This window comes from Colius striatus, chromosome 1 (assembly GCF_028858725.1).
Source record: "Colius striatus isolate bColStr4 chromosome 1, bColStr4.1.hap1, whole genome shotgun sequence".
NCBI lineage: Eukaryota > Metazoa > Chordata > Aves > Coliiformes > Coliidae > Colius > Colius striatus.
The window spans coordinates 5,915,768-5,929,849 of record NC_084759.1 but is presented as its reverse complement, the minus strand read 5'-3'; the positions used below and the strand labels follow the sequence as shown (position 1 = coordinate 5,929,849).

At 39.8% G+C, this 14,082-nt stretch overlaps 1 protein-coding gene across 9 annotated transcripts in view; it reads right to left on the bottom strand.

The window, feature by feature from the left end:
* Positions 1–1,954: 1,954 nt before the first annotated feature.
* Positions 1,955–14,082, bottom strand: part of SYTL2 (synaptotagmin like 2) — a 60,510-nt gene continuing 48,382 nt past the window's right edge. For 7 of the 9 annotated variants that reach the window (XM_061990738.1, XM_061990730.1, XM_061990746.1 and 4 more), the window contains 8 exons: positions 11,234–11,353; positions 9,822–9,991; positions 9,065–9,167; positions 8,485–8,655; positions 7,364–7,442; positions 5,465–5,564; positions 4,495–4,700; positions 1,955–3,114 (listed from right to left, as the gene is read on the bottom strand). In XM_061990738.1, the coding sequence (XP_061846722.1) occupies positions 2,969–3,114; positions 4,495–4,700; positions 5,465–5,564; positions 7,364–7,442; positions 8,485–8,655; positions 9,065–9,167; positions 9,822–9,991; positions 11,234–11,353 (1,095 nt within the window). In that variant the 3' untranslated portion in view covers positions 1,955–2,968. Of the gene's footprint in view, positions 3,115–4,494; positions 4,701–5,464; positions 5,565–7,363; positions 7,443–8,484; positions 8,656–9,064; positions 9,168–9,821; positions 9,992–11,233; positions 11,354–11,459; positions 14,080–14,082 lie in introns of those variants that run through there. The other 2 variants (XM_061990796.1, XM_061990772.1) reach the window with 2 other exon arrangements.

Sequence of the window (14,082 nt, the reverse complement as noted above, 5' to 3'; positions counted from 1 at the left end):
GGCTGTTTAGTCTGGAGAAGAGGAGACTGAGGGGGGGGGTCTCATTAATATTTACAAATATCTAAGTGGTAGGTGTCAGGAGGTTGGAACATCCCTTTTTTCTACAGTAGCTAGCAACAGGACAAGGGGTGATGGGATGAAGCTGGAACACAAAAAGTTCCACTTAAACATAAGAAAAAACTGTATCACTGTGAGGATGACGGAGCAGTGGAACAGGCTATTACTTTTTTATTAGGGAGAACAGACCTGCCCCCACCTTGCTACAACTTCTTTTCAAGGTGTGTGCAAATTCCATGGCAGCCAAACAATAGCTTGAAAATAGCTGGCGTTGTTATACTTGTCAAAGACACTGTTGTGACTGCCTCTGCTGTCCTCTCGTAGATCCGGAAGGAAGCATGAGGAAGAGTCACTTTTGTGTCTAGTGACAACTGTTCTTATAGATTTACCTATAATAGTCTCTATTTTCTGCATATACTGAAAAAAGATGTTTAAAACTGGAGAGGAACACTGAATTCTTGTACTAAAGAGCCCACTTTGGTTACTTGGCTCTTGGTTACTTGGCTCAGTGTCTTATTTAATCTAGATGAGTACATAATACTGCTGTGGCATTAGGTAATCACACTAATTAATTACAAGTGCAATGCACAAGTAAATCTTATGTTCACGTTCAGGTAGCTTTTTGAAATTGAAACCACGTTTTGATCTGTTTAGTGGTGAGCAGTGTCTTTAGAGGTAACACCACAGTGCCATATCTGTCTCTGGGGTGGTTCAAGAATAGCAAGACAGATGGTGTTCAACTTAACCAAAAGACAAGAAGATTGAGAGTGTTACAAACCAAATATTTGCTTTTGGTGGCAGTCAAGTCTAACTACCAAAATTGGGTATGACAGATTAAGTGACACTTGCCTGCAAATGGAGGGCCTGAAGACCTCATCCCTGTGGCGAAAGTTGTAGAATCATGGAATTATTTTGGTTGGAAAAGAACTTTAAGATCAAGTTCAACCGTTCCCCCAGCACTGCCACAGCCACCACTAAACCTTGTCCCTCAGCCCCACAGCTACATGGCTTTGAAATTCCTCCAGGGATGGGGTCTCCACCTCTTTCCTGAGCAGCCTATTCCAATGCTTGACAACGCTTCAGGTGAATTATTTTTTCCTAATCTCCAATCTAAACCTCCCATGGTCACTTCTTCTTGTCCTGGCAGCTGTGGCTTGGGAAAAAGAGACCAATACTCACCTTGCTAAATCCCAAAGCTGTTTTTACACAGCAATGCATTGAGCTTCACAGGAAACAACAACAAAAACTTTAATCTTGTTAAATTGTAGGTCATGTTCACAGCAACCTATGTTTTGGGCTGAAAATACATTCAGATAGGCAGTGAACACAAATAAAGTAAGTGCTGCTTTGCTTTTCCTGAATCACCACCCTTCCAGGGCGGAAGCACGGTGGCTGCTGTGCTCTTTAAGCACAAACACATTGCTCTGATGTGTCGCCTGCATGCTGTTCCCTCGTCATACAAGAGTAATGCCTTGTGTGTATCTGGCAAAGTGGAATCTGCAGCAGCTACTCAGCTCATCTAAACGCCTGAAGCAACAAGAGACCAAGACTGACAACTCCTTTTGGCATCTGTAAACTCCAGACTGCCTAGCTGATGAATGTGTGTTCCCTGGCACGTTGAATAGCACCTTTCTTTTTTTTTTCCATTCATAGAGTACAATAAATACCAAGTAGCATTGAAATTTCTATGACTAAATTAAGCAATCGAGTTGGAGCTGTGAAGAGCTCCCTTTTCTTCTCTACTCTGAGGTGCAAGATTTCACCAGCTTCTAGACCTCCCCAAGTGGAGCAAACAAACATGCATTTATTTTCAGAGAAGTTTTCTGTCTGCATTTGTTCCATTGCACACTAAGTTAGCAACATAAACCACTGGAGGTTAATAAACCTGGAATTCCCATTTAGCTTTAATAGGCTGCTTTTATTAAAAAAAACACACAAATATTTTGTATTTTATGCATTTCTCTTTCTTTAGCAGCATGCATTGCTACAAGTTACAGATTCCACTCCCATTTCCTAGGCTGCAAAGCAATCCAAGCTGCCACCCCAGGATCCCAGCACTCCTGTAACGGTGGCACTGAGAAATGTTGTGTGGCAAAGCCCCAAGCGAATAGATACAAGTACAGACAAGTACACTTTACAGAATAAATACCCAACATACTTGCCCATCCCTCAAATCGGTAGGGTTTGATACTTTCAAACCCTAGAGTAGCATTTAGAATAAAATCTTCAGCTCTGTGCCTTCAGCATTTAAGAGTAAAGGCTGTATCAGCAAACTCTACGACCCTGACATTTTTAATAACACATTGGCAGAGTCCTCTGCACCTTGCAGAACAGGACACTGACAGTATCTCTTCATGGAATGCTACTTTCATATCCTAGAAATGTACAGCTACAAATAAAGGAAATGTAAAACTAATTCTTCATGCTCACATTCCCCACTTGGAGAGATCTGACATGGCGTAATGAGGGTACAAACACACACTAATGGGCATGAACAGAATGCAACCTGTTGCATAATGACACTTCCTGAACAGTCCTGGAAGTGTACAGAAAAAGCTGACTTGTGCTTACCATTTTGCTAGTAATTTATATTATTTAAGGGATCAGCAACACTTCAGTTTGGCAGCATGAGCCTGCAGGCATCACAGCTACCTCTGCTGCTGAAATCTTTAAGGGCCTTCCTTCTTGAAGTCATTTTCAGTGAATAAGGAATAAAAGAATCCCTTAAATTTACATAATAATCTGTGGGCAGAAGAAATTCGACCTACAAAGTGACATTTGACAGCACAAAACCAGAACAGCAATGGAGCAGAGACTATCAAAGAGTTACTGTGTTCCTCTGCCAAGTGTCACCCCCACACCTTTATTTTCATTCCCAAGGTTTCCTTTTGTCACTAGCAATTAAAAAGCTTCATTTTGTCAGTTTTGCAACCATTAGCATCCTGAGAGGCAGTGTATCTTCTACCCATGTGTTTGGCGAGTTCATCATCTTCTTCCACAGGGCAGTTTCACCTGAAGTAGAATCCATCCAGTCTACTGTAGTTCCATAGCTTTTGCCTAGAAAAACATCAGTTTTAAGAGAAACGTTACTTGATGTGCCACAGAGTTGAGAGCAGACTATCAAGTTTGTCTCCCTTTAAAATGATTTCCCCCCCTCAGGTAGCCGACCTAGCAATTTGAAGATCACAGAATCACAGAATGGTAGGGGTTGGAAGGGACCTTTAGAGATCATCCAGTCCAACCCCCCTGCAGAAGCAGGTTCACCTAGATCAGGTTACACAGGAACGCATCCAGGTGGGTCTTGAAGACCTCCAAGAAAGAAGCCTTCACACCCTCCCTGGGCAGCTTGTGCCAGGGCTACCTCACCTGAACAGTGAAATAGTTTTTTTCTTATGTTTAAATGGAACTTTTTGTGTTCCAGCTTCATCCCATTACCCCTTGTCCTGTTGCTAGGTACTATAGAAAAAAGGGGATGCCCCAACCTCCTGACAACCACCATTTAGCTATTTGTAAATATTCATGAGATCCCTCCTCAATCTCCTCCAGACTAAACAGCCCAAGTTCCTGCAGCCTTTCCTCAGAAGGAAAATGCTCATAAAGAAGATCCAGTTCTACTTTTTTTTTTTTTTACAAACACTGGAACAATTCTCTCAAATGCAATTAATGCCAGTTCTGCACAGAAACGTCCTCATCTTTCTCCAGGCTTATTTTCATTGTTAATCTTTATGTCACAATCCCAAGGAGAAAGATGCATTGGGCAGTTAACATCTGAGGGAGTTTAAGATTAAAATAGGACACCAATTTTGTACTGAGATTCAACCTTGGCTACTCTAGAACTGAATTTGAGATTTACTATCCTAATTTGTCTTTTAGGTTATTCTGGTGAACTGTGCAATAAATTAATTTGGGAAAAGGATTTTTTTCTCTTGTATTGGCTTGAAAAGACTCCAAACACATCCTCTCCTCAGACCAGAGGGGACAATGAACAATACAATGGTAGGGTAAATATACAAATCTTTATATCTGTGCATCTTATGAGCCCTTATGCTCAAAACTAGTTTGCATTTATAAGCTTTCCTATCAAGTTTCTTCAGATCTTATTATCCATTCCTGATCTATCCTTTTATCTCCACCCAATACAGTCTTTACACCACACACCTAGTTTTTGCATGCCTAAGTTTGTAAGACATTATCAAGACTTTAGGTGCAGGAACAGCATATTCTTATACTTCAAACATTACCAGATACAGTGTATGGCCAAAGATTTATTTCTAACATTATATCCTTACTTTTCAGCCCTACTAACTCTCACAACACTGCTATTATTTACATTTCAGGATCTGTGCTAAAGAAGAGGTAGGTTGCTGAATTTACAGTAAATATCTGGAAAGACCATTTTTTTTTAGGTTAAGGATTAATGTGTTAATTGTCCAGTACCTGTTCCAAGGCCTATCCTGAGACCTCCCAGAAAGTGGTTAGCTAGTTTGTTGTGATCCCAGACTGTGAGTTCTATGCAGGCTTCTTTCAAATCTTCTGGTCTAAAGCCATCATAGACCATGGTGTGGTTGAATATTGGGTTTGTAGTTTTTGCCACCGTTCTTGTTTTCTGGCGACTTTTTCTGCTGGTATCTGGAAGAACAGTGCTTCAGAAAGAAAAAGCATTGTCAGTTTGCACTTAGGCAGCAGAGCTTGCATTAAACATACTGAACAGACAAAACCTACTGATCAACACTGTGCTTTGCGTATTAGAATGTGACTGAAGATGCTTTAGTATCATTGAGATAAAGATGAAGGTTGTATTCTTAGTCTCTTCCAAGAAATACTGGCATCAGATATTCATCCTTGTGCTTCAGAGGATGGAAGGGGAGGTAAAGTCAGGTGGGGCAGAGGCACAAGTAGGTTTATTTGATGTAATATCACTAATGATGCCAAAACCTTTTTGTTACTGCAAGAGATTTCCCAACCATCTTGTTATTCTTGTCTCTGTACATTTTTAGTCTGTATGCAGAAAGGAAGGAGGAAGAAATACAACTATGTTTCTCCTGTCGGTCTCCTCCCATGATTTGCTAAGCTAAACCATACTCTTGCACAAACACTCTCTGTTTAAATGGAAATGAAAGCAGGCACAATTGTGACTGGCCCACCAAGTAACTGACAAAATGCAAGAGCAGACAAAATGAAAGAGAAGGCACCACACTGGAAGTTCTCTCGATATGTTTTGTTTGGTGGTATATACTTTGCATCTTGAAGTTGTAAGCCCTGCAGGACAATTTGCATTACAATAAAGAAGAATCAGTAAGTAATTAGGTGTTTTGTAAATTTGAATGTAGAAAAATTAAGATGGGATAAGAATGGGCAACAGTAGCATTATTAATTCAGGTTTGAGGACTTCAGCCACAGTTCTTACCACTTAATAAAAGAGTTGAGCTTGCTGCCTCTCAGAGGAGGGAGGTCATGGCATTCCTTCACCCAGATGTGGACCTCACCAGTAGATAATGTCTTCTTCCCTTTAAAAATCAAAACATCTGATTAAATCTTGTGGATCCATTTTAAAGGTAATTTCTGTGATGCAGCACTTCCTATTCATTTGTAGAGGTGATACTTGGCCTAGACTTTTGTTATCTCACATCTTAATTCAACGTTCTTCTCTGTATTCTTGAAGATGCAATCTTCATCCCATCAAAGTACTGCAAGATCACATCAAGTCTGTATGCCTACAATGACTTTTCCTCTGTGACAGCTAAACAGAGAGATGCTACTGGACTTCTTTTTCCAACTGTCCTATATGAAGAGATGAGCTTGTCTTCAGTCTATGCAATGTTAGCATTTATTGCCACTTGTACTTTCAAATAAGCTCCTTTGTGCTCTTAATATATTTGATTTGTATTGACTGACTGGATGGCTGGATTAAAGACCTGACTTCACGGACAGATCAGCCAATTATCAGTATTCAGACATAGAATCACAGAATGGTAGATGCTGGAAAGGACCTTTAGAGATCATTTGGTCCAACTGCCCTGCAGAAGCAGGTCCATCTAGATCAGGTCACACAGGAATGTGTCCAGGCAGGTCTTGACAGTCTCCAAGGAAGGAGACTCCACACCCTCCCTGGGCAGACTTGCCAGGGCTCACTCACCTCAACAGTGAAATAGTTTTTTCTTGTGTTTAATGGAACTTTTTGTGTTCCAGCTTCATCCCATCAGCCCTCGTCCCATTGCTAGATACAATAAAAAAAAAAAAAAAAGAGGATGTCCCAGCCTCCTGACACCCACCATTTATATGCTTGTAAAGATTAATGAGGTAAATGACATAGATGAGACAACATTAAACCAAAGTATAAATTGCTTCACTGTAAATACTTATTGCTATCTTCCGCTTCTAATATTTCTTGAATTTGGTGTATTGTCATTGTTTATTTAGAAAGTCACACCACCTGCCTGATTATTTATAATCCCGAAAGTTATTAGTGAGTAACCAGGATTTTGTTAAACATAAAGCTGAATCTAAGATAATAACAATGAGGTAATGTATTCTATAGTAACATGTGGCCAGCAGGTCGAGGGAGGTTCTTCTCCCCCTCTACTCTGCCCTGATGGGGCCTTATCTGGAGTCCTGTGTCCAGTTCTGAGCTCCTCAGCTCAAGAGAGACAGGGAAGTGCTGGAGAGAGTCCAGCACAGGGCCACCAAGATGATCAAGGGTATAGAACATCTTTCATATGAGGAAAGGCTGCGGGAACTGGGGCTGTTTAGTCTGAAGAAGAGGAGATTGAGGGGTGATCTTATTTATAAATATCTAAAGGGTGAGTGTCAGGAGGTTGGGACATCCCTTTTTTAACAGGACAAGGGGTAATGGGATGAAGCTGGAACACAAAAAGTTCCACTTAAACATAAGAAAAAACTATTTCACCATGAGAATGCCAGAGCCCTGGCACAGGCTGCCCAGAGGGGTTGTGGAGTCTCCTTCCTTGGAGGTCTTCAAGACCCACCTGGACATGTTCCTATGCAACCTGATCTAGGTGAACCTGCTTCTGCAGGGGGGTTGGACTAGATCTCTAAAGGTCCCTTCCAACCCTACCATTCTATGATTCTATGATTAAAAACAAAAGATTCTAAAGTGATCTTTGAATCCTGTTCTGAATCATGACCAGTGTGACCTAGTCCTCTGGAAAAAAAATAAATACAACTTTCATGTTAAAACAAGATTCCTGAATTGGCTGAAAAACATTAAATAGCTTTTTAAAATAAAGAAACAAACAAAACAAAACACCAAAGGCCAGACAAATCCAAACAAAGAAGCACTGCATACCTCCAACAGGGTGTGGGACATACTGGAGGGCTAGTTTCATCTCCCCTCTGTTTTCTAGTGTAAGAGACATTGTTGAAGTCTGAAATTTAAGAAAAAACCACAACACACAAAAGTTAAACCTTGGAGTTCACATACAGAGTTTATCATGCAAAATTTTCCACTGGAACAAGCTTGACTTCTACATGAAGCAAGGGGCTTTTTTCTTGTTTATTTATCTGTTAATCTTCCCTCATTTTACAGGACATGAGAGATTTTAGGGCATTTTTAACCACTTGACAGTGTCTCAGGCGTGGAGCTCTTCTACTAAAGCAGAAAACAGAATGCAAGAGAGGCCAAAAGGGTTTGAGGGCACATCTTTTCCACTGTTAAATACTTACTTAAAACTAGAATGGATGCCTTTTCATTCAGGAAACTTACTTTCCGTGCATTTCTGTAGAAATATTTTTGTCTCATGTAATATAATCTAAAAATTAGCCTCAACAAGAGTTATCTTGCAAAAAGGCACAAGAATGTCAGTTCTGTAGATGGAATGTGGCACCTGTTAACTTTTGGTTACATTTACCCAGAGCAGTTTTAAAATCAGTCAAATTGAACTAGTGCTAAAGATGGTTTTGTTCTACAAATTATTAAACTTTGGCTTGAGCTAATTTTGGAATGAACTAACGAAGTCAAGGAAAAAATACAAGAGAAAAACCAACAAAGGAAACCAGAACCTCTGTCCGTGACTTAACTAGAGCTTTAGATTTATGCTGAAGTCTATTAACAAGAAGAGGCATACAGACATACAGTCATCATCACGTCTGATATTAAATGTTGTACTTGCTCCATATTTTCAGGTGGCTTACATCATATTCAGGGAACAATTGCCTTCAGGTATCTGTTGCAGCAACGTGACATCAGTGAAAATTACCTTGAAATTCCTGCTCCTTAGACTTTGAGAAAGTTTTGCCTACTTTAATAGCAAGCTACTTACTAAAGTAACAGAAACCTCAGAATTGTATGTTTGTCATTATAATCAACATAAAACCTACAGAACACACAAGACTAGGCCTAAATAAATAACAGGTTTGCACTTACACAGTGGAAAATACAAATCACCTAACCCACCCTTAGTAACCTACCCTTGGCTTGAGTGGAAACCAGTCGATCTGCTTGTTGGATTTATCATTCCAGTCCCAAGTTCCTAAATCCAGCTCCACTTCACCAAGGAAGCTATTCCTCCCAAAGGTATCATTGTGCCAGACAGAGATATTGAGGATTTGACTCTTTAAGAGATTCTTCTCAATTTTATACTGCCAGGAGGAAGAAATGAGAAAAAAAAACAAATTAAAAAGCTGGATTTTTCATCACTGCTGTGTCCAAAATTGACAGGGTTAGGAAAAAATGTGCCTGTGTTTAATACATCCGTAACTGCTCATTTCAGAACAAAACTCTCCTCATGTTTTACTTTTTATTTCAGGCCTTTTAAGCTCATATTTAGATTGTGTTTGTTTGCAAGAAGTATACAATAATCAGTGTTCTCAGTGTTTCATCCAGAGTACACCAGAGAACTTATCAATGGAAGGACATAGGTACTTCTACAGACCAATCCATCTCATCCTAATGTCTCTTTTGGGAGCATTTAGACCCGTGCCTAAAAGTTAAGGCTCCTCATACTTTATGCATGCAGTATTTCATTTCTAGTAACAGTTCAATAAATACCCGCAGTATTTCATTATAGACTGGATTTAAAGTTTTCTTTTTGACAGAAGTCTTCCGTTTGCCCAGCTGGTATTTCTCAGGAAGCAGGTACGTCTTTACATAGCTAAAATATAGACAGGCTTGTTAGAAGAGCAAAAAAACCACCTTTTCCCCCTTCCCCTTCCAAAATAAACAAGTATTTGCTTGTCACAGAATTGTTTCAGTTGAGAAACATCTTTAAGATCGTTGAGCCCCACCCTTAACCCAGCACTGCCACATCCACCACTAAATCATTTACTATTGAAGAAATTCACTTAACTAGCCATGGTATTGTTTAGCTAGTTTAAGAAATGGCACAGGGGTGGTGAAGTGTAATAATAAGTGCTCAGCTGGGACATTAACCTCCTTCTGCCATGGGGAAATCTGTTGAAATGTTTTCAATGCATACTAATACAGAATATTTAACAATAGTGTGCAAACAAATCAACATTTATGGGCTCTAATCCTATTGAAAAATTGTCAAAGTAGGATTTACCATCTGGAAAGCTGAGTTTTTAAAAAGCATTTCATATTCTTAAAAGTCTGAGCTTTCCATGGTAATGTATAAACCAACTTAGAGAAGCAAGTTCAGAGTGAAAAGCCACATAAAGCATGTTGTAGCCTCTTCATTTATTTATTGGTTTGTTTACTCCAACAGGTTATAGAGATTAGGAAAAAACCATCAGTTTTCATTTTCACATTGAAATAAAAACTTCCATTAGGAGTTCTGTGCACTTACGGGTCTGAACGCTGTCGCTTAACATCTGCCACTGCCAAGCCCTTGCACTGGCAGATAAAAATATGGAGCTCATTCAGCTGCTCTACATAATCAATTGCAAACTGAATGTTCCCCTTCACATCAACATTGCCGAAGTCTGCACTACAGATGCTCATTAGGCTTCCGCTCACCTGCATGGTACAAGAGGAGAAAATGTTTTCCAGGCATTGCATTTCATCAGATATTTCAAGATTAGGGTAGAAGTTATGCACAAAATTCAGGCAGTAAAGGAATCAGCTGTGTTGCTTGAGGTATGATAATGAAATGTAATGAACACTCATTTACCAGTTCCTCAGCAAGCAGATTAACAAAAGAAAATGATTTGTATATCAAAGGTGTTAGGGCAGGTTTTCTACAAGAAGTAGTGAATGTGTTTATTGAAGAGAGAGAGAAGAAATAAAAATACAGGATGCTGTAAGATCTGGAGATTGCCTGTGATCAGATCTTTGAAGTATTGCGTATATGTCTCTTCAGCTGATCTTCCTTGCAGAAAGCAGAGCCTAAGAGTTTAGGGCAACAGGACTTCTGAAAATACCAACAAAAAGATCAGTGATAAGGAATATATGACTGAATTATGTACCTAAATAAAACACTGAAAAAAAATATACTACATATGTAGAAAGAGAGGATGTAGAATCTTTTTTAAATCTCAATAGCATTCCTGAACATTATACTTTTCCTCCATAAAGTCCATGAACTAATCATAGCATCACAGAATGGTAGGGATTGGAAGGGACCTTTAGAGATCATCTAGTCCAACCCCCCTGCAGAAGCAGGTTCACCTAGATCAGGTCACACAGGAACACATCCAGGCGAGTCTTGAAGACCTCCAAGGAAGGAGACTCCACAACCCTTCTGGGCAGCCTGTTCCACTGCTCTGTCACCTTCAGAGTGAAATAGTTTTTTCTTATGTTTAAGTGGAACTTTTTGTGTTCCAGCTTCATCCCATGACTTTTGATTAACTAGTTCACTGACTTAGTTACACACCCCACATAGCATTACTGTCTCTTGATTTCACTTCTTTCTCCCTTCTTTCTCCTTTTCTAATTATTTGTTCTAGATAAATTGTCCCTCATTTTCAGTTACAAATGCAAACTCCTATGGTAAAAGCCATCCCTTTGTCCAGTGTTTATTGAGGATGTTGCACAGTGGAGTCCTGAACAGACTCTAATATATTAGTAGAAAACAAAGAAAGATGTAAAACTGATTTTATGTGCTTTTTGCAATTCCATGCAAGGGCTCAGAGAACAGAGAGAAGAGGAGACAAAGCTGCCAAGGGGAGAAAGAGAAAAGGAAAAAGAAGAGAGCTGAAACAGTACTGAAGAGATTAGCAAAAGCAAAATGCCATTAAAACAAAGCTTTGCTTTACATACAGAAGATAAGGAGGCCATGCCAGAAGAGCCACTAAGATTGGTTAGAGAGCTGGGACTCTTCTTGATTCTGCCCAGGGAAGAACTGCTTTCTGATGCTGTATCTGTCTCTCTGTCATCACTCTACAAAAACATCACAGAAATAAAGCCTGGGTAGGTTCTTTACAGTCACAAAAACATTAAAAAAGAACAAACAGAATTTTAATGCAGACTGAGACTTGGTGCAAACCTGAATTTAAATTCTCTTGTCCTGCAACATGAGTAATTAATATTTCTTGAATTAGGTCATGTACTTTAAAAGTTGAAAGGGAATTTTTCTCATGGAAAGCCTACACTGAAAAAAAATTAAAGCAGTGATGCAACCAGTTTGTTACAAACAAGTTTCAGTTTTAAATCTTTAAAAAAAACAAAGAAAAAGTACAAAATTAACTTTATTTGAACAATTAAATTCAATTTCTCTATGTCACTTATCTCGCCCTTAAACTCATGCAAGTGATAATGCTCAGGTCTCTCACCAAACCCTTCCTGTTATATAGCAAATACTATGTCTTGACAGCAGCCAGTCAGAAGGTAACTGCTCAGTAGAACAGAACAGGAGAACAGCACTGGATACAGTGGATGGGTTTTACAAAAAGTCTTTCTTGCAAGAGTGCAAGAGGGCCTCTGATTTGCCATCAGAGAACTGCAGTTTTGGTTTATGTCATTGTTGTCAAGTTATGTGCTTACAGTCCCATTGTCTCAATGCTGTCACTGTACTAAAGAATCGATGCTTTACTTCCCATGTGTGACTTGGCTTCCTTCTATGCAAGCTGTCACAGAGAGCATCATCACCCTGCTGTACTCTACCAATGAACAATTCATAAGACTTCCCATGAGAGGAAAATTCTTCCAAGAGAGCTACTTAAGATTATCCAAAGTAAATCCATGGAGCCAAGCAACAGTTAAGCAGTGTGGATAATCAGTGCACTTATATGCACACTTTGAGAGATGGGAAAATCCTAAGGCTATAAAAGAATATATGGCTTCCCTATGACCATTTTAGCTGCTGTCCACATAGTGGGTCAGCAAAAGAGATACAGGACTGAACCCAGTTCTGCTTACTTTCAACCCATCCTTAATTTTCTTAAAGCCATTTCTCTGCCTGGGAACAGTCAAAGCTCTTCTCATGGGGGTTTGTGAAGTGTCTGGAAGTTCAGAGACAAGGAATTAAGCACTGGAGTGACTGTGTGCCTCCAAAACACCTTACATATGATTATTTTATCCTTTAAAAAAGTTGATTCCAAATGTGAAATAAGGATAGTTACTATTCACAAGTAGAGAACCCTTCATTTTTTCATCTCCTTTAAGCAGAAGGAAAAGACACTGGTACTCTAAGAGATAGGTTTCTTTGTATTTATTTAATTAGAAAGTAAGCTATCATCAGGATTCATTAGTTTAAAAATAATTCCAGAACTAAACTATCAAATAGAAATGAATGTTAATACTATTGTACTTATATTTAATTACAGAATCACTGAACCTCAAGGGCTGGAAGAGACCTCAATCCAGTCCAACCCCCCCTGCCAGAGCAGGACCACCTAGGGTAGGACACACAGGAACTCGTCCAGGTGGGTTTTAAAAGTCTCTAGAGGAGATTCCACAATCCTGGGCAGCCTGTTCCAGTGCTCCCTCACCTGAACAGGGAAGAAATTCTTCCTCGTATTTCTTTGGAACCTCTTGTGTTCCAGTTTGTACCCATTGCCCCTTGTCCTATCAGTGGATATCATTGAGAACAGCTTAGCTACATCTTCCTGACACCTGCTCTTTACGTATTTGCAAACATTAATGAGGTCACTTCTCAGTCTCCTCCAAGCTAAAGAGCCCCAGCTCCCTCAGCTTTTCATCAGAAGGGAGATGCTCCATTCTGTTCATCATCTTGGTGGCCCTGTGCTGAACTCTCTCCAGCAGCTCCCTGTCCTGCTTGAACTGAGGGGCCCAGAACTGGGCACAATATTCCAGATGTGGTCTCATGAAGGCAGAACAGAGGGGCAGGAGAACCTCTCTTGACCTACTGCCCACAGCCCTTCTAATCCACTCCAGGATGCCATTGGCCTTCTCGGTCATGAGGGCACATTGCTGGCTCATGCTCATCCCGCTGCCCACCAGCACCCCCAGGTCCCTTTCCCCTGCACTACTCTCTAACAGTTCATTCCCCAGTCTGTACTGGTATATGGGGTTATTCTTTACCAGATGCAAGACTCTACACTTGCTCTTGTTGAATTTCATTAGATTTCTCCCCATCAAACTCTCTAGCCTGTCCAGGAAGTAACTATATATTCTATACTTAATGCTTCATTCTAACCTGTTATTTCTACCAGATTCATGTTACCCATTCATTAATTTCATGCTTCATGTTGGCTGGATGATATCAATGACAAACTCCAAGGCAGACCCAGCACATGGCATACACACATGCTATTTTTAGACTCAGACACCTTTTTTTAGTAGATATATACACGTATATCACTGTGTGTGCATGCATGCATATATTTTGTCCTACATCCTATACTGAGAGTGTGGTAACTCAAGATACTAATTTCAGGCTTGTTTGGTGTCCCACCTCTAATGCTTTGAAATGCTCATCTTTTGATCCACCCATGATGCAGTGTTAACAGCCTTAACAAAATTTCCTGTGCATTCTTCTCAGCAGAAAGATTTATTAGCCACAGGTTGTTTGGGATTGTTTCTACGCCTCAAGCTCAACTCCATGCCATGGACCAATAATAAACTGGTTTGGTAGACCCTGGAAAGCACTACTTGAAAAATGCAAAATACCACAGTAATCAGAAGTTTTAGTTAGAATATTTCAGCAA